Below are 27,500 nucleotides of genomic sequence, written 5' to 3' on the forward strand. Positions count from 1 at the left end.
CAATCATAGCCGAGCTGTGCCTAACATGTCAAAGCCATAACTAAACAAAGAATTAACTGAACAAAGCAACAACTGAACATACTTATATGAACACAAGTACTGTGTCGAAGGATACCTTTAAGCACAAGTCAACACATTCTACACAATAGTACTTACAGCCATACGTAGCGAGATGCTGTTGTGGGAACGACACTGACCACTACACAGCAAGAGACAAAGGGAGCAGGTGCTGGCCGCGGCTGGCTCGGGTGTGGAAGTGACCACTCATCACCCGCTCGGCCAATTTATACAAATTAGGCGAACTACAAAGACAATCACGTGGGCTGCAAACCAAATCGTCACTAATCTGAAGAAATCTGATGAGAACTGTGCTTGTTACAAGGTGTTCAGTGACAGATTTCTAGATGATTACTGAACCGATTTGCATCGGATAAGTTGCAAAAGAAAGAGCTCAACGCCTACTTTATAATGAGTGTAAAATGAAGTGTTGATTATTTAAGATGAATTTATAATCTTAATTTAAGTCACCTGAACAGGGTCAGTTTTAACGAGCTCGTCGCTGAAAATTACAAACTGCGTTAAATCAGTTTCACGTAGGCAAACATAAATGGAATAGATTTAAAGATGGAGTTAAGACGATTCTGCCAGTATATAATACTAGTAGTTTACTGATCTAACAAAAGAGCTATTAATTAAATACTGTGGAACAGAAACACAAGTTTCCTCTCAGCCAATGACGTACCGGGATGCGACATTGGGCGAGCTGTGAGCAGGTGTCTGGCGAGGAGGACAAAATGATGTAAGCGGAGTGACGTCACACATTCTGTGCGCGGGTTATGAGGGAAAACTGTCGTCTGCTGTGGCTTGTGCGTGAATAGTGTTGGAGCAAGCATAGCGCGCTTGGTCACACCTCCCCCCATCTTTTGAAAACCATCGTCCGCGATGGTTAATTTAAAGTAATTCTTGTGAGGAGACTTAGCTGAGCATCAAACAAGAATTATTGGGCAGGTAAGGGAGATAATTTTGCTGATAACTAATAGCTAAGTGAATGTGAAATGACTGCAACCTTCTTAGGAACAACACCCTACTTCTATATTTAAAGTGGCTTTAGCCAGGTTAAGTTAAGAGTTTGGACTTAGTCAAATGCATCCTAACTTAACTTTGAAGAGTTTGATATAGAGAAGGGGTCCCAATTTGGTAAATACACTATGAAGATGGAAAGCATTCATTTGTGTGCCTATCAATCTATGTATCATATGACTGCCCGACTAGTGCTTAAAATTAACAAGCAAGCATTTCAACAACAAATATTTGTCTTTGGAAAGACCACTTAGCAGGATTGGCCTTGGGGAGGCAAGAATAAAAAAATTTTAAAAAAATAGAAGAAAAAAAGTACACCAAAACCCACAATATATGAAGTCCACCCAAACTGGTTGGAATGAAAAGAAAATAAGAAAAAATGTACATAAGAGATGAAACAGGTTGTTTTGCACTGGCCACATGGCAGAAAAGGCCATGGGAGAGGCAAGACTAGAAAAAAATAGAGTGGATGAAATAGTCCTAGTTGCAAGTGAGACTAGAATTTCAACCTCAATTGTCCATTCTGGGGAAGGAAAGGAAAAGAATGTCAATTCTTAATTCTGGCCTTCTTTTTGAGGCGCTGGGACCGTCTTTGCACAGGAGCCGATGCTGCAGGCAGGTCGTTCTGGGCCGCGGCCTGGGGTGCTTCTGACGCAGTGTCGGGTGGAGGAGTTCCACACCTGGGCTGGGGATGGGGTGGTATTATAAACCATACCTCATCATCAGAGTCTGTGTCAGAGTCTTGTGGAGATGGAACTGGAGGTTGCTGTTTGGGCTGGTCTGGCTCCCAGTCTGCGATGGGTTCAGTTGCCGGCAGCAGGTGCTTTCTGTTGATGACCTTTTCGGGGCCACCCGCCAATGGCACCACGGAGTAGACATGTAGGTGTCCATAGGGGCGGTTAGTCACCTGGTGGAGGTCTGGCTGCCAGAAGTCCTGTATCTTGTTGCGGCCCAGGACTCGGTTCCTTACGTAGACGTAGTCCCCAACGTGTAGATCATGGGCCGTGCTGTGTTGCCTGTTGAACTTGGCACGTTGCAGGGCTGCCTGTTGCAGTTGGTGTAGTGCCCTCTGGTGTGCCACCTGGAGTCGCTGTCGGTGCTGCCTCACCCAGTCCACAGCTCCTGCAGCTGTCGGTTCAGGGCGCCCTAGAAGATCGTCTACCGGGAGCCTGGGTTCCTGTCCAAACAAAAGAAAGTGTGGGGCAAACCCCGTGGAGGCATGAGGCGTGTTGTTGTACGCCTGCACAACCTCCGGCAGATGTATGGGCCAGCGTCTCTTCTGCTCCGGTGGTAGGGTGCGCAGCAGATCATGGAGGGATCGGTTGAACTGCTCACACTGGGCGTTACCCTGGGGATGGTATGGCGTTGTTCTGGTCTTCTTGACGCCATAGATGCGGCACAGCTCCTTGACCAGTTTGGATTCAAAGTCACGGCCTTGGTCGCTGTGGATTCTTTCTGGTACCCCGTAACGCTGGAACCATTCTCGCACCAGGGCCTGGGCAACTGTTGAAGCTTCCTGGTTGCGGGTTGGGATGGCTTGTGTGAACTTGCTGAAGACATCCGTGACAACAAGTATGGATTCCCGGCCGTCACTCGCAGGTTCCAGTCTGGTGAAGTCGATGGCTAGGACTTCTAGTGGGCGGCTGGCCAGTAAAGGGGTAACTGGGGTGTGAATCTTGGAGGGCAGGCGGTTCATGGTGCAGCGCTGACATCTGGTAAGATATGCTTTTGTGTCAGCATACATACCTGGCCAGTAGACACGGGGTCTCAGCAGATCCATGGTCCGCTCGTAGCCTTGATGTCCCATGCGGTCGTGTACCATCTCGAGGACATCGGGGCGAAGTGTGCTTGGGAGGACCAGTTGCTTGGAAGCTCCAAGTTTGGGGTCCGTTATCCGCCTCAGCAGGACACCGTCTTCGCAGACCAGTCGGGCATGCTGCTGCAACAGGGTGCGTACCTGACGGTCTTGGCTGGCTTTTGGCTTGGATGGCCAGGCTGTCAGCACGGGTGCAATGATCACATCTTCCAGCTGGAGCTGTCGGAGTTCGGGTCTGCTGAGTCGTGGCAGCAGAGTCTCCTGAGTTGGGGACGGAGCTGGTGGCACGTCACCATCAGGGGGAATGGCAACTGCTGTGCTGATGCTTTGGTGGTTGCAAAGGGCACTTTCTGAAAGTGCAACTTCTGGGGGCATCGGAGTGGATATGGATGGGGGATGGGAAACAAATGGTAATCGGGACAGGGCGTCGGCAGGGTTGGCTCTACCTGGCCGGTACTTCACCTCGAAGTTGAACTGGGCTAGCTGGGATGCCCATCTTTGCTCCAAGGCGCCAAGGGCCGCAGTCTGGAAGTGGACCAATGGGTTGTTGTCCGTGAGGACAACAAAGGTGGCACCTATGAGATAGTGCCGGAACTTCTCTGTGATGGCCCACTTCATGGCCAAGAACTCAAGCTTCATGCTGCTGTACGTAGCCTGGTTCTTCTCAGTGGGGCGTAGACGACGGCTGGCATACGCAATGACACGTCGACCCCCATCCTGGTCCTGGGAGAGTATGGCACTCAACCCGTCATGGCTGGCGTCAGTTTCCATGATGAAGGGCTTTGTGAAATCTGCATAGCCAAGGACTGGAGCTGTTGTGAGGGCCGTCTTTAGCTGATCAAACGCCACTTGATGCTTGGGCTGCCATAGTCGGGTGATCAGCAGTTTCTTTCTTCCCTGTTTTGCTGCCTCAGCCACAAGGTCATGGAGAGGACCAGCGGTGTGAGAGAAGCGATGAATGAAACGCCTGTAATAACTGGCGAATCCCAAGAAGCTGCGGAGGTCTTTCAGAGTGGTCGGCTTCGGCCAATTCCTGACAGCGTCGACTTTGCCAGCTTCGCAGCTTACGCCATTTGCAGAGATGGTGTGGCCCAGGTAGGTGACTTCTTGGCGTAAGAACTGGCATTTGTCCAGACGGAGTTTCAAACCAGTCTGTGCAATGCGACCCAGCAGTGCATCCAGATGTCCCAGATGCTCCTCAAATGACTTGGAGTAGACTAAAAGGTCATCCAGGTATACCAGGAGGAAGTGGAACAGGTAGTCTGACATTGTTGACTGCATAAGCCGCTGGAATGTAGCTGGAGCAGAAGCCAACCCCATGGGCATTCGAGTATACTCAAAGAGGCCTGTAGGAGTGATGAAGGCGGTCTTGTGCTGGTCGTCCGGGTGCATAGCTATCTGGTGGTAGCCACTGGCCAAGTCGAGTGTTGAGAAATACTGGGCTCCCACCAAGGCATCAAAGGATTCCTGGATCCGTGGTAGTGGGTATGCATCGCCTACTGTCTTGGAGTTGAGGCGTCTGTAGTCTACGCACAGGCGAAGACTGCCGTCCTTCTTCCGGACCACGACGACTGGGGCTGCATAGGGGCTGTAGCTCTCTACAATGACATCCTTTGCTAAGAGCCCCTTGATGTGGTCCTGTACTTCCTGGAACTGGTGTGGAGGTATTCGACGATATGGTTGGGCCACTGGTGTGGGGTCTGTCGTTCGGATGCGATGATAGACTGCGTCTGTATAACCCAGATCATTCTCACCCGTGGAGAAGCAAGTCGCATGCCTAGACAGCAGTTCCTGGAGTTGTTGTTGCTGAGTAGCGGTGCCATCGAGAGAGGGGAAAGGAGTAGATTGGGGAGGGGGAGGGGTAGGTGGGCAAGCATTGGTTTGGAGGGAGACAACAAGTTCATTGGCATGTGCTGTGACCTGGATGTTGTCTGGGCTCTCAACTGCAACAACAGCATGGAGGGTTGCCACAGGAGTGCGAGCTGGCAGGAACTTGTCTTCCTGTGAAAGGTTGGCCAGACGAACATACCGGGAAGCTTTGTCAGCAGCAATGAGTGTTGGCACCAGGAGAAGCCCTCCTGGGAGTGGTTGGGCCAGTGGAGAAGCAAAGAGGTGGTTAGCAGTTTCATTCCCAGTCACCCGCACTGTCGCCATAGAGTTTGCAGGGATGCAGCATTTCTGATGTGTCCGTGCCATTCCTCTTGTGGAGACGTTGTCAAGATGAATCTCACGGATAGTGGTCTGGAGGTAGGGAGGAAGGCCCTGGGCTTTCGATAGACATGGACCCAGGACATTCATGCCCAGCAGTACAGGCAGGTGCATTTTGCGTTGCTGCATGGCTGGATCTGTGGGCTCCTTGACAACAAGGACTGGAACGTTGGGGCAGTGTTGGTCGAACAGCTGGATGTCGACGACGTAGATGCCGGTGTATGGTGGTACCTCTGCGCCGTTGACAGCCCTGACTGTGATGTGGCAGTCCTGTAGTTTCAAATGACTGAGATGTTTCGCTGCCCATGTCTCAGTCACTGTGGTCACCTCGCTTCCTGTGTCAATCAGTGCAGACACCACTTGGTTGTTGAGAGTGATGTCTGCTGTGGGGCACTGGCCAATCAGCGTGTTCCCGCCCCCCGTTGCCTGCCTACTGATGGCAACGGGGGTTAGAAGTTTCCCTGTCGTTGTCCTGGCTTGCCTCCCCGTTGCTGCATGTACCGCTGCTTGGTGCGGCACTGTTGCTCAGTGTGGCCGAAACGACTACACCACAGACAGCGTGGTCGTGATCTCCCTCCATCTCTTGCTTCTTGCTTGAGTGGTTGTCCTTGTCGCAGGGGTTGTTGATCCCGGCGCATGTGCTGAGATGGCTGTGGCAGTCTTGGTGGGGCCCACACGACTTCTCTCTGGCCAGCAGGTGCAGGTGTAGGTGCAGGTGCCGGTGCAGGTGTAGGTGCAGATGCCCGTGCAGTGGTGAGGGCCTCAATTCGAGCCTCCAGTCGAGCGATCCTTGCCACCGCAAACTGGTCTAATGGGTCTGGGTTGTCCTCTCTCATCCACCTCTGGGCCTCCCTTTTGGCTTCTTCAAAGGTGGTGCCTGGGTGTTCCCTGAGGATCCGCTTTATGTCGCAACGTAAAGCAGCTGGATGAAGGCCATTGGCAAAAGTTGGACAGAGCACTTCTGGTGGCAGTACGTGGGCCTGTGCGTGGTTGGCTTTCATCCAAAGGGTCCTTAGTTGAGAGGCATACTCCCCCACTGTTTCCCCCATGCCCTGTTGGCGTTTATAAAAGGCAGCTGCCAGTGTGGGGCCATCGCGCTGCTCCCCCCAGTTTTCCTTGATCAACTCTAGAATTTTGTCTGGGGAGTTTACGTCAGCAGTCGGCAGTCTGACGATTTCCTGTCGGGCCCGGCCTTCCAGCGAAGCGAGGAGCCACCCCGCTGCTACTGAGTCTGGTAAGGGCTGGAGTTCGAGGGCCAGCCTAACCTCGCGGATGAAGTCCTCGACATCTAATGTCCCTTCCTCCCCAGAGAACTTGGGCAGCTTGTGGGGGCGGAGGGTGATGGCGTGTGCTTCGTTTGCCATTGCTCAGTTTGCTGTATTTAGCTGCACTGTTTTCCTGTTGTTGTATGGATGGTAACTTTCTGCTCCTTAAGGAACCCTGCTCGCAGCGCCAATTGTGTGATGGACTCGGGGTAAGGGTAGGGTTGGAGTGGAGTGGAGATAGGGGTAAGGGTATGGTTGGAGTGGAATGAGGAATTAAGAGTAGTAAAAGGTTGCAGGTTCTCGTGCAGGCAGGAGCATATGAAAGCGGACGCCCTTTCAGTTGTTTATTTACTACAGCTATTACATACAGGAAAACAGTGCCTGCAAGACACAAACAAATAAAAGCCATAAATACAATGTCAACATTGCATGTACGTATAACAATGAGCATACATGAGGCAAAGACCAAGACTGGTAGAGTACCCGCATCAACAAAGTATAAAGGAGGGAAACAAAACCAAACCGAAACACAAAAACCATATTCTACAATACATGAACACTGGAAGCACCATAAGTGGGAAGTCAGTCATTCATGGATGTGGGTAGCATGGAGCATACACAGTGCTGTGCCTACCTCTGGGTTTGGTATTTGCCCAAAACAACTATATGCAACTCCCTTAGTCAAGTACCATTGATACTAACATACCTTATAGTAAATAATAACAACATAATTATCAAAATACAACAAACTCATCCTATCAACTCCAAATGGGAAATCAAACCCCAAGCTTAGTACATAAAATATTTAACATATAATTTATAAAATATACTCACTATCAAGTACACATACACAGTAAACTCATAAAAGCAACATGTCTGTTATTCTTCACCTGGTCCCCAAGACCATGCAACTAAAGGGCTAGGGTTATACTTAATTGGTAAAGTAACCAAACAACCTAATTCATGGAAAACTATTTCAGCTGTATTAAATTTAAAGCGACTCAAATGAATCAATCATCATGTGGCACTATACCGGAGTATGTCGTATAGGAGAAAGCATGATAACTGAGCTGGAAAGACTATTACTTGGTCTGGACTCAAAAAGCTCATACTGTGTCAAAGTGACTCAAATGAAGCAAAGTTTATCATGTAGCACTATACGGGAATAAGCCGTATAGGAGAGAGCATGATAACTAACTTACAATCAACAGACTGATACATATCAGGTGGTTTTAACCAATAACTGATATTAATCAAACACTATCTTGTAATCACCTCAACAGAATAGTACACACATCTTAGAGTACTGAGCACACTGTAGCAGTACAACCGAGATCAGCATGTAAGATAATACCTGAATAGTAAACAAGATGGAGAATCAGTGGCTTAGATATAATACTGGCAACCTGATAGACCAGAGAGTAAGTGAAGCACCATCATGGCTTAACCATTAAGTGGTGAATGAACTTACACAAGTTATCCGTTGCATCGAAGCCAAATATGAGCATAGCTAAGCTTGCGCTCAACATTTAAATCGTCTCCGCTGAAGCGGGGATAAGTAACCTAACCTTCAGTGACAGCAGATGAGAGAGAATGAGTCATCCCCTAGAACATTCTGGAACAGACTTTCTTGTGTCCCGAGACGTCATTGACTGACGTAAAAAGAATCAAATGGAATACTGCTTCGAACATATGACGACATGGCGATTTTCTAGATCAATCATAGCCCAGCGGTGCCTAACATGTCAAAGCCATAACTAAACAAAGAATTAACTGAACAAAGCAACAACTGAACATACTTATATGAACACAAGTACTGTGTCGAAGAATACCTTTCACAAGTCAACACGTTCTACACAATAGTACTTACAGCCATACGTAGCGAGATGCTGTTGTGGGAACGACACTGACCACTACACAGCAAGAGACAAAGGGAGCAGGTGCTGGCCGCGGCTGGCTCGGGTGTGGAAGTGACCACTCATCACCCGCTCGGCCAATTTATACAAATTAGGCGAACTACAAAGACAATCACGTGGGCTGCAAACCAAATCGTCACTAATCTGAAGAAATCTGACGAGAACTGTGCTTGTTACAAGGTGTTCAGTGACAGATTTCTAGATGATTACTGAACCGATTTGCATCGGATAAGTTGCAAAAGAAAGAGCTCAACGCCTACTTTATAATGAGTGTAAAATGAAGTGTTGATTATTTAAGATGAATTTATAATCTTAATTTAAGTCACCTGAACAGGGTCAGTTTTAACGAGCTCATCGCTGAAAATTACAAACTGCGTTAAATCAGTTTCACGTAGGCAAACATAAATGGAATAGATTTAAAGATGGAGTTAAGACGATTCTGCCAGTATATAATACTAGTAGTTTACTGATCTAACAAAAGAGCTATTAATTAAATACTGTGGAACAGAAACACAAGTTTCCTCTCAGCCAATGACGTACCGGGATGCGACATTGGGCGAGCTGTGAGCAGGTGTCTGGCGAGGAGGACAAAATGATGTAAGCGGAGTGACGTCACACATTCTGTGCGCGGGGCGCGGGTTATGAGGGAAAACTGTCGTCTGCTGTGGCTTGTGCGTGAATAGTGTTGGAGCAAGCATAGCGCGCTTGGTCACATATATATATATATATATATATATATATATATATATATATATATAGAGAGAGAGAGAGAGAGAGAGAGAGAGAGAGATTGATAGATAGAGAGAGAGGTGGAGATGGATAGACAGATAAAGAGAGATGGAGATGGATACATGGATAGATAGACAGATAGATAGATAGATAGAGAGATGGATAGAGAGAGACAGAGAGATGGATATATATATATATATATATATATATATATATATATAATATATATATATATATATATATATATATATATAGAGAGAGAGAGAGAGAGAGAGAGAGAGAGAGAGAGAGAGAGAGAGATGGAGATGGATAGATAGACAGAGAGAGATGGAGATAGATAGATAGATAGATAGAGATGGAGATGGATAGATAGACAGATAGATAGATAGATAGATAGATAGAGAGGGGGGAATGGATAGATAGATAGATAGATAGATATAGAAGGATAGATAGGCGTGTGTATCTGTCAGGCCTGGTTTCACTTTGAGACACACACACACACACACATGCGCTTAAAGTATTGTCCTGATACATTGCAGCAGCATCTTCATCCTCACCAGTCTTCACAACTTCACAAACTACAAAGTGGCCCAAACAGTGGCTTTTTATGTCCTGCTGTCATGTTGACACCTCCTCATTTCCAATGCTCCCTTCTACGCTTTTGGTGAGTCGGTATCCAAGTAACTGGTGCCGACATGATGGAGTCATGGCCTACAGGTAACGCGTCCGCCTAGGAAGCGAGAGAATCTGAGCGCGCTGGTTCGAATCACGGCTCAGCTGCCGATATTTTCTCCCCCTCCACTAGACCTTGAGTGGTGGTCTGGACGCTAGTCTTTCGGATGAGACGATAAACCGAGGTCCCGTGAGCAGCATGCGCTTAGCGCACGTAATAGAACGCACGGCAGCAAAAGGGTTGTTCCTGACAAAATTCTGTAGAAAAATCCACTGCGATAGTAAAAACAAATAAAACTGCACGCAGGAAAAAAATACGAAAAAAAAAAGGGTGGCGCTGTAGTGTAGCGACGCGCTCTCCCTGGGGAGAGCAGCCCGAATTTCACACAGAGAAATCTGTTGTGATAAAAAGAAATACAAATACAAATATTCATGGAAATTGTCGTTAGATGGTCATGGTAACTGGCTTCATTCCAGCGAGGTGCGAGGAAGGAGGAATTTTGTTTAATGTCCCGTCAGACATATCGGTGATTGAAGACAATTTTTGTTAAAGTGCTTATGAATACATTTGAGTATTATCGGTTAGATGGGATGGGGGATGTGAATGAATGGAGGGTTGGGGGAAACTGGGCAAATGAGGGTGAAATGAGGGTGACATTTGAAAAATTGCTATCGCTCCGCTACAAAAACATTATCGTCGTCAGTAGAAGGCCTTGTAGATGGGTTCTCGTAGTAAGTTAAATCAGAATAAGCACAACGTGAAGTGACTAATAATAATAATAATAATAATAATAATAATAATAATGGACATTTGCTGAGCGTTTTCCTCCCTTAAAGAGAGCTCAAAGGGCTTTGCAATAAACATAAAACACACACACACACACACACACACACACACACACACACACACACACACACGTGCGCGCGCAATAACTCACAAGAGAGAAAAGAAGAAAATTAATGATATGCGCACAATAATATAAAACAGATTCAGAGACTACGCGTATTACATAATCACACACACACACACACACACACACACACACACACACACACACACACACACACACACACACACACACACACACACACACACACACACACACACACACACACACACACACACACACACACACACACTCAACAGTGATACTGAACCCAAAGCAAGCGTGTGGCCTCATCATAACGAAGACTTTGTCAACAGTTCCATCCTGAGTACTGGCATAGGTATAGCTTTGTTCTGGAAATTCGGATGAGCAATACGGTGGTTATGGCGCTAAAAAGGTCTTCGTTTTAGATGCATTGCTTCTATGTCCGTCTGTATGTCTGTGTGCCTTTATGTATGTCAGTGTGTGTGTGTGTGTGTGTGTGTGTGTGTGTGTGTGTGTGTGTGTGTGTGTGTGTGTGTGTGTGTGTGTGTGTGTGTGTGTGTGTGTGTTTCGTCCATTAAGTTAACGTCTTTCCATATTGAGTGTATTAGATGTGTAATGTGAGTGTACGTATGTGTTTATGTGCATGCTTCCATGCTTGCGTCCACGTGTTTGTGTGTGTGCGTGCACGTATTAGTGTAATGCGAATATAGAAATGAGGATTAATTAGATCAAGTCACAATACAAGAACATTGCAATGGGATGAGGTAACCGGGATCCAGCAATTTGATCGGTGTGTGTGTGTGTGTGTGTGTGTGTGTGTGTGTGTGTGTGTGTGTGTGCGTGCGTGCGTGCGTGTGTGTGTGTGTGTGTGTGTGTGTGTGTGTGTGTGCGTGTGTGTGTGTGTGTGTGTGTGTGTGTGTGTGTGTGTGTGTGTGTGTGTGTGTGTGTGTGTGTGTGTGTGTGTGTGTGTGTGTGTGTGCATGTGTGATTTTCACTCATGCGTAGTGTTCTCGTTTTGTATGGATCAGTTGATTATGTCTGATCTGATGCTGTTAAGATACACAGTCTCTTCGCACCGAACTTACCTCTTATCACTTATTTGTCGGCAGTTCTTGGGTGGCCACTGTCTTCATCTCCTTTGGCAAAGCGCTTCTGATCAGCCTTAGCATCCTGATTGGCTCCTGCTGCGTCCGCTTCCTCTACCGCCTGTGGATCCGGAGGATGGGCTGCTACGACAGATCAGGTAGGCATGCAGGTGTAACTCGAAAGAGCTACAGGTGTAAACAGTTCCTCAGTGACAGTTACTTCCGATGGCAGTTCGAAAGAGCTACACGTGTAACAGTTCCACGGTTACAGTTTACTTCCGATGGCAGGTCGAAAGAGCTACACGTGTAACAGTTTCACAGTTACAGTTACTTCCGATGGCAGTTTGAAAGAGCTACAGGTGTAACAGTTCCACGGTTACAGTTACTTCCGATGGCAGTTCGAAAGAGCTACACGTGTAACAGTTCGACGGTTACAGTTACTTCCGATGGCAGGTCGAAAGAGCTACAGGTGCAACAGTTCCACAGTTACAGTTACTTCCGATTGCAGGTCGAAAGAGCTACAGGTGTAACAGTTCGACGGTTACAGTTACTTCCGATGGCAGGTCGAAAGAGCTACAGGTGTAACAGTTCCTCAGTTACAGTTACTTCCGATTGCAGGTCGAAAGAGCTTCAGGTGTAATAGTTCCACAGTTACAGTTACTTCCGATGGCAGTTCGAAAGAGCTACACGTGTAACAGTTCGACAGTTACAGTTACTTCCGATGGCAGGTCGAAAGAGCTACAGGTGTAACAGTTCGACGGTTACAGTTACTTCCGATGGCAGGTCGAAAGAGCTACAGGTGCAACAGTTCCACAGTTACAGTTACTTCCGATTGCAGGTCGAAAGAGCTACAGGTGTAACAGTTCGACGGTTACAGTTACTTCCGATGGCAGGTCGAAAGAGCTACAGGTGTAACAGTTCCTCAGTTACAGTTACTTCCGATTGCAGGTCGAAAGAGCTTCAGGTGTAATAGTTCCACAGTTACAGTTACTTCCGATGGCAGTTCGAAAGAGCTACACGTGTAACAGTTCCACAGTTACAGTTACTTCCGATGGCAGGTCGAAAGAGCTACAGGTGTAACAGTTCGACGGTTACAGTTACTTCCGATGGCAGTTCGAAAGAGCTACACGTGTAACAATTCCACAGTTACAGTTACTTCCGATGGCAGTTCGAAAGAGCTACATGTGTAACAGTTCGACAGTTACAGTTACTTCCGATGGCAGGTCGAAAGAGCTTCAGGTGTATCAGTTCCACAGTTACAGTTACTTCCGATGGCAGGTCGAAAGAGCTACAGGTGTAACAGTTTCACAGTTACAGTTACTTCCGATGGCAGTTCGAAAGAGCTACACGTGTAACAGTTCCACAGTTACAGTTACTTCCGATGGCAGGTCGAAAGAGCTACAGGTGTAACAGTTCGACGGTTACAGTTACTTCCGATGGCAGGTCGAAAGAGCTACAGGTGTAAAAGTTCCACGGTTACAGTTACTTCCGATGGCAGGTCGAAAGAGCTACAGGTGTAACAGTTCGAAGGTTACAGTTACTTCCGGTGACAGTTCGAAAGAGCTACACGTGTAACAGTTCCACGGTTACAGTTACTTCCGATGGCAGGTCGAAAGAGCTACAGGTGTAACAGTACCACAGTTACAGTTACATCCGATGGCAGGTCGAAAGAGCTACAGGTGTAACAGTTCGACGGTTACAGTTACTTCCGATGGCAGGTCGAAAGAGCTACAGGTGTAACAGTTCGACGGTTACAGTTACTTCCGATGGCAGGTCGAAAGAGCTACAGGTGTAAAAGTTCCACGGTTACAGTTACTTCCGATGGCAGGTCGAAAGAGCTACACGTGTAACAGTTCCACAGTTACAGTTACTTCCGATGGCAGGTCGAAAGAGCTACAGGTGTAACAGTTCGACGGTTACAGTTACTTCCGATGGCAGGTCGAAAGAGCTACAGGTGTAACAGTTCCACGGTTACAGTTACTTCCGATGGCAGGTCGAAAGAGCTACACGTGTAACAGTTCGACAGTTACAGTTACTTCCGATGGCAGGTCGAAAGAGCTACACGTGTAAAAGTTCCACAATTACAGTTACTTCCGATGGCAGGTCGAAAGAGCTACAGGTGTAACAGTTCCACAGTTACAGTTACTTCCGATGGCAGGTCGAAAGAGCTACACGTGTAACAGTTTCACAGTTACAGTTACTTCCGATGGCAGTTCGAAAGAGCTACACGTGTAACAGTTCCACAGTCACAGTTACTTCCGATGGCAGTTCGAAAGAGCTACACGTGTAACAGTTTCACAGTTACAGTTACTTCCGATGGCAGGTCGAAAGAGCTACACGTGTAACAGTTCGACGGTTACAGTTACTTCCGATGGCAGGTCGAAAGAGCTACAGGTGTAACAGTTCGACGGTTACAGTTACTTCCGATGGCAGGTCGAAAGAGCTATAGGTGTAACAGTTCGACGGTTACAGTTACTTCCGATGGCAGGTCGAAAGAGCTACACGTGTAACAGTTCCACGGTTACAGTTACTTCCGATGGCAGGTCGAAAGAGCTACAGGTGTAACAGTTCGAAGGTTACAGTTACTTCCGATGGCAGGTCGAAAGAGCTACAGGTGTAACAGTTCCACGGTTACAGTTACTTCCGATGGCAGGTCGAAAGAGCTACAGGTGTAACAGTTCCACGGTTACAGTTACTTCCGATGGCAGGTCGAAAGAGCTACAGGTGTAACAGTTCGAAGGTTACAGTTACTTCCGATGGCAGGTCGAAAGGGCTACACGTGTAACAGTTCCACAGTTACAGTTACTTCCGATGACAGTTCGAAAGAGCTACACGTGTAACAGTTCGACGGTTACAGTTACTTCCGATGGCAGTTCGAAAGAGCTACAGGTGTAACAGTACCACAGTTACAGTTACTTCCGATGGCAGGTCGAAAGAGCTACAGGTGTAACAGTTCCACAGTTACAGTTACTTCCGATGGCAGTTCGAAAGAGCTACACGTGTAACAGTTCCACAGTTACAGTTACTTCCGATGGCAGGTCGAAAGAGCTACAGGTGTAACAGTTCCACAGTTACAGTTACTTCCGATGGCAGTTCGAAAGAGCTACAGGTGTAACAGTTCCACAGTTACAGTTACTTCCGATGGCAGGTCGAAAGAGCTACAGGTGTAACAGTTCGACGGTTACAGTTACTTCCGATGGCAGTTCGAAAGAGCTACAGGTGTAACAGTTCGACGGTTACAGTTACTTCCGATGGCAGGTCGAAAGAGCTACAGGTGTAACAGTTCCACGGTTACAGTTACTTCCGATGGCAGTTCGAAAGAGCTACACGTGTAACAGTTCGACGGTTACAGTTACTTCCGATGGCAGTTTGAAAGAGCTTCAGGTGTATCAGTTCCACAGTTCCAGTTACTTCCGATGGCAGTTCGAAAGAGCTACAGGTGTAACAGTTCCACAGTTCCAGTTACTTCCGATGGCAGGTCGAAAGAGCTACAGGTGTAACAGTTCGACGGTTACAGTTACTTCCGATGGCAGGTCGAAAGAGCTACAGGTGTAACAGTTCCACGGTTACAGTTACTTCCGATGGCAGTTCGAAAGAGCTACAGGTGTAACAGTTCGACAGTTACAGTTACTTCCGATGGCAGGTCGAAAGAGCTTCAAGTGTAACAGTCGACGGTTACAAGTGATGGCCTAGAGGTAACGCGTCCGCAAAGGAAGCGAGAGAATCTAAGCGCACTGGTTCGAATCCCGGCACAATCACCAGTATCCCCCACAGAGAAATCTGTTGTGACAAAAAAGAGTAATACAATACAATACAATTAGTTCTGATGGCAGGTTGAAAGAGCTTCAGGTGTAACAGTCAACAGTTATAGTTAGTTCCGGAGAAAGGTCGAAAGAGCTTTAGGTGCAATAGTGGACAGTTACAGTAAGTTCCCAGGAAAGGTCGAAAGAGCTTTATGCGTAATAGTGGACAATTATAGTTACTTCCGATGGCAGGTTGAAAGAGCTTCAGGTGTAACAGTCAACAGTTACAAATAGTTCCGAGGAAAGGTCGAAAGAGCTTTAGGTGTAATAGTGGACAGTTACAATTAGTTCCGAGGAAACGTCGAAAGAGTTTCAGATTCAGTTTTAAGGAAGTATCAGAGCGTGCTGACATATCCGGGTACACCACACCACACCCGCTGTATTGGTAAAGCAGATGCCTGATCTTCGCATAAACCCAGCGGGCTGATCAAGCCTTCAGGTCGACGGATCAGTAGGAAATTGAAATGGAAAGTGTGCGTCTCAGGGAGATTCCATGACAGTTCAAGACAGTACGAGAGGTATATACAGAACCTCGATATTCCGTTTAGAAAATGAAAGGAGTTGTTACATCTTAAGAGATTGACAGATAAAAGAAAGTGGGGGCGGGGGATGGGGGGGGGGGTTATGGAGGGGGAGAGAACAAAATACCCCATAGTTTTGGAAAGAAATCGAAACGCAATTGCTACACACTGGGGCCTGACAAATTAAAAGAGTTTAGGGGTGGGTTGCATGAGCGAATTTAGCAGTGCTTAGTTTGCTTATCGACTCCACGGTAAAAACCAGGTACTTAGGAACATCTTCAACTCTAAGTAAACTTAGCGCTGCAAAGATTGCCGTTCAGAAAAATCCATATATCAGCTACACCACATCTGCTAAGCGGAGACCTGGCCAGCAGCACAACCTAAGGCACTTCTCTAGGCCTTACGTGCATGTATATAATTATCTGTGTACCTATCAGTGTGAATTTCTTCCACAGATTTTTGCCAGAGGATAACGTTTATATTGCCATGTATTCTTTTCCAGTGCGCCAAGCGCGGGTTTACCGTCTCATCCAAATGACTACACGCTCAGTTTGATTTTCCAGTCAAACATGGAAGAAAGGGCGAGACCGGAATTCGAACCAGGCCATCACAGACAATGTTGGCGTTTTGGGCAGACACACGCCACAACCTTCCTCCTTGTCAGCTCAAGACATCCCTTATGTCGTTGATAACTATAGAATATCCTGTGGATCCGGTTCAATTTTCGTTTTCGTTTTGTATGATTGCTGTCCTTCGCTACACTCAAACTGAAAAAAAGAAAAAAAGAAAAAAAGAAAAAAAAGGGGGGTGTGGGGAGGTGGGGTGGGGGTGGGGGGGCACACGGATAGTTAACGGGGTAAATCCCAGGGGTACCGTGACATATCGGGTGTGCAGGAGAGATGTAGTTATAATATTGAAAAGGAGAAATATTTTCATTCATGCAGGTTTCTTTTTTTTTTTTCTTTTTTTTTCTTTTTTTTTTTCTCCATTTTTCGATTTGTCGATCACTGGGTAAAATCCCGCACTCAAAAATATTTCCCCTCTATATTTTTTTCTCATAGGAAACCGGTTTGGACAACTTCATCCCTGAATAACGAGAATGTCATGGGCCAGTTTGGAGAGATAAGGACACGAAAGGTTGCCACACACAGCGGTATATAGACATTAAGATTCAGTCTGGCGTGATCACTGCATACACATAGTGGTAAACAAATAAACAAACGAAAGAAGGAACATGGCGACCCGATCTCTCTCTCTCTCTTCTCTCTCTCTCCACTCAGTTCCCTATGCCCATACCCTTCCGCTATAGATTCCCTCTTTCCCTTATCTCTGAACAGCAATAAAGTATTCACATGAATCAGATAAACATGGCAGATCTTCTTCCACAACTTCCGTCTCTCTGTTCCCTCCAAGGGGAGATTGGGTTTGGGGATGGGTAGAAGTTTGGAGGGGAAAAAAGTGACAAAGTGGACGATACTTGAAAATGAAAAAAAAAAAAAAAGAAAAAAAAAGAAAAAAAAAAGCCACATCTTTTTTTTTTCCGGTGCAAGAGAGAGAGAGAGAGAGAGAGAGAGAGAGAGAGAGGTAGACAGACGAGACAGAGACGGAGAAAGAGAGACAGACAGAGACATAGGGTTAACGATGCGAAAGAAAGAGAGAGAATATCGCACAGAAAAGCAGAAAGGAAAGGCGGATTGAAGCAAAAAGAAAAAGAAAGAAAGAAAGAAAGAAAGAAAGAAACAAAAACTGAATGAATGAAAAACAGAAAAAAAGATAAAAGAGAGAGACAGAGAGAAAGAGGGAGAGAGAGAGAGAGAGAGAGAGAGAGAGAGAGAGAGAGAGAAAATCAATGTGGGGCCCATTGCCCAGCCTACAAAACAGACAAGAGGAAGCAGAAGCAAAGCGCGAGGAAGCATGGAGGCTAGCTTAGAAAATGAGATCGACGCGGAGGGACTCCGCCATTCTTCATGGCTAAAGCGATGTATCTATGCGCGGCATCAGCGTCTGACACTCGTAATACAGAGGCCAGGGCCCCTTGTTAGGGACTGGCAGGGGAAAGCCGCCCGGAGGCTGTATTGAAGGCCCATGTATCAGGGGTGGGCGGGTAAAACATTTCAGCCCATGTCATGTTAGCAAGAGGGGGGAAGATGGAAGGGGGAGCTGGGGGGATGGGGGTGGGGGTTAGGGGTACTGGGTAAACTGGGAGGGGTGGGGGGGGAGGACTGTGGATGATGGAGTTTGAAAGCTTTTCGTATGTAGATTATATTTAATGAAGGCTGTCACTCCTAATATCATTTTATCTCCACATGTTACAGAATTCTGTCGTCTCCTTATTTCAAAGTAGCATACTCTGCAATCTTTCCAGAGAAAAACGACAGTACGAAAGGAAGAAAACAGCAAAAAAAAAACAAAAAAAAAAAAAACCAAACAAAAAAACAACAACACAAGCAAGCAGAAAAAACCCCGAAAAAACAAAACAAAAAAACAAAACAAAACCAAAACAAAAGAAACAAAACTAAACAACAATGATAACAAAGAAAACCAAATGAAAAACGGAATAAGGTACGCAGAGAAGTAAGACGTACATCAATAAATAACATATGCCGATAATGGATAAATAAATACATCTCCAAATGAGGATATTCAAACTAATGAATAGAAAAAGGAAGAAGAAAAAAGAACAACAACAAAATAAGCAAATGTATTATGACGCACATGAATAAACAGAAACTAGTTATTTCTTCAAGTAGTAACTTAAGCAAAAGATCCTCGGCATAAAGTGGCAAGACAGGGTCTCCAACCTCCAGGTCCTAGAGAGGAGCGGCCTGCTCAGCATCGAAAGCCTACCGATCCAGTGCCAGCTACGCTGTCCGCATGACAGACAGCAGGATCCCGAAGATGCTTTTGTATGGCCAGCTGAAGGAAGGCCACCGCGAACTTGGAAGACCCTGCAAGCGCTTCAAGGACACCTTGAAGACAAACCTCAAAGCCTGTGACATAGACATCGCTTCCTGGGAAACTGATGCCCTTGACCGCTCTCGCTGGAGGATGCTGTGCTCTAGTGGCATAAAGACGTTTGAAAACAGAACGCTGGTCATTAAGGAGAAGCGTGAGCGAAGGAAGCAGGGCTCAACTTCTGGAGACGTTTTCCCTCGCAACACCTGTGGGAAGTGCTGCGCATCCAGAATCGGCCTCTTCTCCCATATGAGGACACACACCGACAGATAAACCTACCTGCCTACTCATCCGTCGGTCCGACGGGAGACTCCATCAACTTAAGCAATATTTTGACATGGTTTAGATTTCTTCGATTTACTGTCACAATAAGAGAAAGCAATATGATATTGATGCATCTGTTATTTATATAACAGTTGTAGAGAAATGAAATTCTCCGTGTGTCCTGATTCTTCTTTCTCTTCTCCCTCAACTGTGTGAAGAGACAATAGAGCGCCGCACAAAACTGTTCACCAGATACTCCAGGTCTGTCGATTGTGTATCAAAGCCTAAGTCTCTGCAAAATATCCTGTCTGTTCTGCAACGTTGTCAATCCATCGGTTCTTTCTTCTTTCTGTCTCTCCCTCCGTCTCCCTCCTTCAACCGTTCCATGGAGGATTGTTTCAGCAAGGCCATTGGATCTTGTTGCGTGGCCTCACGAGAGGACGGTGGCAGAATGGATAAGACGTTCACCAGCCAACACAGTGTCTTTGAAGCTGTGGGTTTGATTCCCGTGCTCGCTCTTTCTCACACGCTTAACTGGAAAATCAAACGGAATGCCTAGTCATTCGGAACAGACGACAAACCGAGGTCCAGTGTGCATTACGCACTTAGCGCACAGAAAAAAAAAGAACCCATGGCAACAAAAGCGTTGTTCTCTGGCAGAAATTCTTAATAAGAAATACACTGTGGTAGGTACACAAATATACATGCATGCACTCAAGGCCTAACAAGCACATACGATTATACTTCCGTCAGACATCTGCCTAGCGCCTAGCAGATGTAGTGTAGCTTATGGATTTGACCGAACGTAGTAACGGTTTCACAGAAAGAAGGACTCACCACTTGTATCCCAAAGCCCGATAAACAAAAGGAATACATAAAAAAACTGGAGACCAATCTCACTATTAAATGTTCTATATTAAATTGGAAATACATGCATAACAAATAGGATTAAAAATACTTCCAAAATTAATTTCTGAAGATCAGAATGGATTTGTTGCTAATATATACCTTGGAGACAACATAAGACTAATATATGACCTTATTTGTTATCTGGATAAGAAACGAGGACCAGTCTTTTACTTTGCTTAGATTTGGGGAAAGCGTTTGACTCTTTGGATTGGAATTTTCTGCTTGAAGTTTTAAAAGCATACGGGTTTAGAGAAAATGTATGTACCTGGATAAAAACATTCTCCGAAAATATAAAATCAGTAGTAGTAGTAAATTGACAGGTTAACTGGTTTCCAGTAAAAAGATGATATCGGCAAGGAGATCCACTATCGCCTTACCTTTTTATATTGTGCGTAGAAATATTAGCAATTATGATTAGAGAAGAAAAAGATATAAAAGGAATTAAAATAAATAATAAAGAACACAAAACATCTCAATCTGCAGATGACGCCCAATGAATAATGGGGACAGAATATCGTTTGAAAGATGCATTCAAATAGTTCAAAACTTTGGAAATGTCTCGGGACTTTTTTATGAATGCTGATGAACCACAAGCAATTTGGTTAGGTAGTGAAAAGCTCAGAAACAAAATACATGCAGCACATGAATATAACATGGAATTCTGAAAAGTTCAAAATATTAGGGGTATGGTTCACAATAAATATTAAACAATGTGAGCAAATCAACTATGCAGAATTTTCAGAACAAAAAACGCTATTTAAAATTTGGATTAAAAGTAGTATTACCCCTCTTGGGAGGGTTGCTGTGCTGAAATCTCTTATATTATCCAAACTAATCCATCGTGGATTTTACTTCCTAACCCCCCAGATGACTTTGTAAATAACTTTCCAAAAATGTGTTCCTATTTTATATGGAATGGTAAACAAGATAAGATAAGTAGAAACACAACAACTACTTTGTTGTGCAAATGACTCTGTAGACGCGCTCATAGTTTGGTCTCTGACTGAAAACAGGTGATATTCAAGCATCAACAATACTAGTTTTCATGCTACTCCCTAGTGACAGGAGATATTTTTTTTTTAGCCGCATGTCCATCTTGTCTTCGCTTTCTTTGAAACGACATCACGCAGCCTACCCTGGGGAAATCATACCGTGATACTGCTGCCTGATAATGGTTTGTTTTTTTTTTTGAAGAGAAAGGATGATAACGGCATACGACTCACGTGCTTCTCTAGAGAAATATACGTATGTTATCGGATGAATATGTTGCTGCTGTTGTTGTTGCTGTTGTGTTGTTGCTTTGGGGGGATGTTGGGAGGGGCATTTTCTACATCATATTTCTACATTTCACCTTCAATCCACAAGTGTCCTAAATACGTTGACCTGACAATGTAATGTACTTTGCTTTTTCCATGTGCATATTCAACCCACAAACGCCACTAACCAAACGACAGAAGTAAGGTTTGAACATGATGCATTGCAGTACCACTATGCTGGGGAAATGATCTGACTGTGTCTCAGATTTTGCTATTGAATAAATCTGGTATTGTGAGCTGAATGATGCCGACGACAAAGCTAATGCTGATATATGATGATGATGATGATGATGGTGAATGTATATTACGATGAGGTATGAAATATAATAATGTTGATAATTGTAATGATGATGATGATGATGATGATGATGATGATGATGAAAATGATGGTGATGATGATGGTGATGATGATGATGATAATGATATGATAGATGATAATGGCGATAGCGATTATGATAGTGATGAAGACGACGACGACGACGACAACAATGACGACGACGATTATGATGATGTTGATGATGATGTTTCTTACTTCCCCACCCTTCTCTCCCTCCCTGCCTTTATCCCCATAATCGTTCTCCTTCTCCTTTACCTCCCCTTCCTATTTATTGTCGACATTGTCATCATTATCTTCATCGCAGTCATCATCATCATCACCATCATCATCACCATCCTCCTCCTCCCCCTCCTCCTAGTTATCATCATCTAAACCAGCAGCAGCCATTTGTATGATAGTCAGTCGAAACCGACTATGACCATCAGAACAGCAGAGGAAAGCGCAACTGCTGTCCCGACAATCTGGGCGAGAATCTTACTAAAATGGAGAGTGTCTTGCTTAAGTAACATCCCCTCGGCCAAGGAGGCTTTAGTGCAGTCGGCGTTGGGATGTTACCCAGAGACCCCGTGACTGCAGCACTAAGAACCAATGCAGTCTTGCCTCCTAGTTTAAGACTCATATTCCTTCACAGGCGACAAAGCTGTAACTGACTTCCCCCTGAAGTGGGGGAAAAAAACCCAACAACACTGGTCATACAGCAGCTCTCACTGTTCTGTTGTCCCAAGTTTATGCCAGTCTCTGATACAAGCCGATAACCATTCACAATCATCTCCTTCTTTGTTTCTGTGACCAGAGGACACCATGTCGGAGAGCTACAAGTACGAGATGGAGCTCCAGACGGACACGGACATGAACCACCACCACAACACGCCATGCCACAGGCCTGCGCAGGACGCCATGTCCGAGATAGAGTTGCCTCCCTCTCCTGGAGCCAACACGAGTTGTCCCCCGTACAACACAAACGCGTTGCAGCAGCAGCCGGACTGCAAGGCGCCGTGTGATGACTTCTCCGATAACTTCAGCGGGATGTGGCGGCACGGTGGGTAACAGGGGAACATCACGCAGGGAACTTGTTGTTGTGTGGGTGCCTCGTTGGCTGCGAAGATGATTATAAACTCGTGTGTGTGTGTGTGTGTGTGTGTGAGTGAGTGAGTGAGTGAGTGAGTGTGTGTGTGTGTGTGTGTGTGTGTGTGTGTGTGTGTGTGTGTGTCTGTGTCTGTGTCTGTGTGTCTGTGTCAGTACATGAGCGTGTGAATTATAGTGGAATATCAGATTACAGTAAACTGCAATGCAAAATGCAAGGTTTAACATTGCACTTAAATAATAATAATAATATTCTTCTTCTTCTTCTCATTATTACTATCATTACGAAATAATTGGTCGTGGGCTGCAACTCCAAAGTTATGAAGAAGAAGAAGAAGTTGTTGTTGTTGTTGTTGTTGTTGATGATGATGATGATGATGATCATGATGATCATGATGATGGCGACAACAATGATGATGCTGATGATTGTCGACCTCAAGACGATCACTGTCATGACCTTTGTGACGGGCAGACCCCACGTCGGAGGCCGGAGAGATGACGGACGCGGACCTGACGTCCGTGGCGGCGGAGACCACCACCATGTGCAGCGTGCTGACCGCCACCGAGGACCCCATGATCCTCCGCCCAGAGTCCCCTCCGGCGGTGCTGCCCCCGGAGCGACGCTCCTCTTGCTCTCTGCCCAGGCTCCAGTCCCCGCCCTCCCCGCCGAGACTGCACGGCCGCTCGCCCCCCATCTCGGAGATGCAGTCGGCTCCCTTGCCGGACCTCCCGGGCCCGCAGTCGCCGCCGCCGGAGTTTCAGGAGTATCAGTGCTACATGGAGCCGCCCTTGTCGCGACGCACCACGCCCACCAGGCAACAGCAGCGAGACCGCGGAACGGAGCTGTTCTTGTCTCAGTATTACAAGAGTTTGGAACAGGAGACTGGTCCGCCCAACACGTCTCCGCCCCCGCCTCAGTGACACCTCAGAGCGTTTGGACGTGTGTGACACTGCCTTTTGGGGGAAACCTGCCGTGTAGGAGGAGGGAGACAGGGTGTGTGTGTGTGTGCGGAGGGTTGTGGGGGTGTAGGAAGTGTGTCTGCTCACTCTCTTAGCCTCCCCCTGAGATGTCGTCGAAGAAACAAACCGCAAAAGTCGTCATATGCATCAGAAAGGAACGTGCCTTTTATTTGCTTTTCTTTTTCTCTTTCCAGGTATTCCTACTACAACCACGATGAACCAAGTGTTGGCGAAGTGGCCGGAAATGTAATAGATACTTCAGAAAATGAAGAAACGTTTGTGGGGACTCGTGTTTACTACTGCCCAAACGAAGGACAGGTTTTTTTTCTGCATTCCTGAGATTGATTCCACAGACTGCTGACGGCCTTCGCAGAACTGCCTGATGTCTGAGCGTATAGAAAACGCCGGTCGATTTATACCATGAGGTGACTGTGGACCGGAATGTGTCGTTGGCGAACTAACATCTATGTATCTGACCATAGAAATGCCAAAAACTCTTAACAACTGTACTTATCCACACTTGTTTTCGTTCTGAACAAGCATACACTCTGGTCCACTGAAAACAAAAATGATACCAACAAGTTTTACAAACGAAAACAACAACAGCAGGAATGAAAAAAAAATCTAACAAAACAAAAACAAAACAAAATAAAATAAAAATCTGACAAGCAAAGATGGACACGCACAAAAGAACACACTACATAAAACTGGAAGTTTGTTTCAAACAATGTGTAATCACAAATATGAAATGGAGATAAACAATACACAAGCAAATGAAAGCAAAGTTCTCTGAACTATCAAGGAAGGCACCGCGAGTCATCGACTGACCTACATCACAGATGTCATACTTGACTTCTTTGTTGAATGATGATCAAAGAAATGTGAGATCGATACTTCATTTGGAGACATGACCTTACGACTCGTTCCTGTCACACTTCTAAAGAAGACCTACTTTGCAGATCTACGTGAAGTCTTTTACAAAGCACAGTACGATGCATCGAAGTGCAAAGACAAATGTGAAAAAAAGTGATGAACAACACACAACTTGCCTTAGCATTAGGGAGAGTGTGTCTATTTTACGATTTCTTTAGCTAAACTGTTTATTGAAGTGCCACAGTTAACATATAAATTGAATTGAAAAATCAGACAGAAACATCGCGCATTTCGCCAGCTCCCTTAATGCACTGGTGAGCGTCATGTACTGGAGACAGAGAGGTGGGAGGGGTAGGAGTGACTCAGTCCTCATTAGCAGTCTACATCATTCATCATCTAATCATCACTGTTGGGTAATCCAGCCCGACAGGTTTGCATACTGTGCTAAGGGCCCAGAATGTAAGAAAGAGAACCACAATGCCGAATGTCATCCACACGACGGGCGGCGTCTTGGAGACTGATACACACACATTTCCTGACTATCTCTGCGCACCCATCTTTCCGGACCTTGTGGACGCCACGATCTGTTGTAAAATGAAATGTCTTGTACAGCCCCTTCCCTTGTTCTCTCTCTCTCTCCCCCCCACCCAGCCCCAGCCCTCCCCAGCCCCCCTCCAGCCGCCCCACCCTCCCCACACCCCGTAATCAATCATCACAAAAAGATGGATCTTTATCGCACAATCCACATCCTAGTGGTTCATCGTGGAAAAAAAAAGAAAAAAAGATTATATTTTGACCCGAAATCATATAGCTCTTCGAAGAGAGCAAAACCAATCACGATGCGGATGAGAAGAAAAGCTGTCTAAATAGACAGGAGGGTGGACAAGGGAGGGAGAGAGGGACTGAGAGTGCACATGAAGGTCTGCATTGTTGGCTTGTGGCGATAGGACAATACGGACAAGAACAAACAAACAAACAAACAAAAAAACCCACACAAAACAAAAAAATCAAGCAAATAATCACACACACACACACACACACACACACACACACACACACACACACACACACACACAAACAAAAACGCAGAGAAGTCCTATCCTCCGTAATACGAGATTGAAAGCGACAGGAAAGCAACATTAATGTTGACTTTTACATTGCGTTTTCAGGAAAAATTAAAAGAAGAAAAAAAAAGCAAAAAAAAAAAAAGCTTCCACACAGAAATGAGGACAATGCTACATAACAACAAGAGGCAAATCAAAATGGAACAATGCAGCTACGTGGAGCGGAATGCCAAATGGTGCTGCAGTCTGCAAGCAGAAGAGTGAAGAAAGGAAGAAACAAACCGTGTACAATGTTAGTCTCAGCTATCAACCAAAAACATATGATCGGTAGAACCAGAATATAGATTCTTTTTGTGATGAAACCCAACGGCGATATTTGTTCTTCTTGAATTTTTGCCTATTTATTATCTTGTCTTGTCTCGTCATTGTGTATGAGAGGTAGGCCTTTAAGAGCTGAAACACACACACACACACACACACACACACACACACACACACACACACACACACACACACACACACACACAAACACGCGCGCGCGCACACATACACACACAAACACCCGTACGCGCGCACGCGCGCGCGCGCACGCACACACACACACACACACACACACACACACACACACGCGCGCGCGCGCGCGCGTATCATTCAAAGTAAAAAGACGTTAAATTAAAGAAAGAACACACACACACACACACACACACACACACACACACACACACTGGGGAAGAGAAAGAGACAGAGACACACGCACACATACACATACATGCTCGCGCGCACGCACACGCACACGCATACACACACACACACATACAGAGAGAGAGAGAGAGAGAGAGAGAGAGAGAGAGAGAGAGAGAGAGAGAGAGAGAGAGTGAGACGTCCTTTTTATCACCGGCAATAGCTTTTTTGTCTTTTATGCCAGCGGCAGTTACGAGTAAGGAGAATCGTGAGCGAAGGAAACATGGCTCAACTTCTGGAGACGTTTTTGCGCATCCAGAATCGGCCTCTTCTCCCATATGAGGACACACACCGACACATAAGCCTGCCTGCCTACTCGTCCGTCGGTCCGACGGGAGACTCCATTAGTTACGAGTATCAATAAACAAACAACAACAACAAGAACAACAGCTACTACAGCAGCAGTATGAGACCTTGACATACTGATGATCACGAATCACGGATTTGGTCACGACAAACACAATCATGTTGTATGATATCACACACTGCAGTAACTCTGTGTGTGTGTGTGTGTGTGTGTGTGTGTGTGTGTGTGTGTGTGTGTGTGTGCTGTGTGTGTGTGTGTGTGTGTGTGTGTGTGTGTGTGTGTGTGTGTGTGTGTGTGTGTGTGTGTGTGAGAGATACTATTTTAGTACTTCAGTGTTTCATTCGAATTCCTATACCCTACCCAATTATATTTTAGTCGAGAATCTGAAGAAATAGGCGTAGTATGTGAATGTACCGCGTGTTTCTAGAAATCCCAACTTACAATGAGGGGTGGGGGGGGGGGGGGGGGGGGGGTCTCCGGTGCAGAAATGATATCATTAATTTGTGAAAATACTTCATATTTTATAGGAAATTCCCGAACATAATTTTTGTTTGATGATGAGCAAAAAAATCTGGCCGAAAAATACCTTAAGACAGTTAAGACTCGGTAGAGTACGTGAACAACAGTATTACAACGCACTGCCAGAGTCCAACGTCTACAAATGTGTGATGCTGTGCTATGCTATGCTATGCTATGCTATGCTATACTACGCAGGACAGTAATT

The 27,500-nt window shown here is 45.8% G+C and overlaps 1 protein-coding gene across 1 annotated transcript in view; it reads left to right on the top strand.

Annotated features, from left to right (window-relative positions):
- Positions 1-25,417, top strand: part of LOC143292422 (uncharacterized) — a 57,549-nt gene extending 32,132 nt beyond the window's left edge. Inside the window, exons 2-4 of the mRNA XM_076602687.1 lie at positions 11,668-11,801; positions 22,542-22,787; positions 23,304-25,417. Coding sequence (XP_076458802.1) covers positions 11,668-11,801; positions 22,542-22,787; positions 23,304-23,752 — 829 coding nt within the window. The 3' untranslated portion in view covers positions 23,753-25,417. The remainder of the gene's footprint in view (positions 1-11,667; positions 11,802-22,541; positions 22,788-23,303) is intronic.
- Positions 25,418-27,500: the final 2,083 nt, after the last annotated feature.

The sequence above is a fragment of the Babylonia areolata genome, chromosome 1 (assembly GCF_041734735.1).
Source record: "Babylonia areolata isolate BAREFJ2019XMU chromosome 1, ASM4173473v1, whole genome shotgun sequence".
Taxonomy (NCBI): domain Eukaryota; kingdom Metazoa; phylum Mollusca; class Gastropoda; order Neogastropoda; family Buccinidae; genus Babylonia; species Babylonia areolata.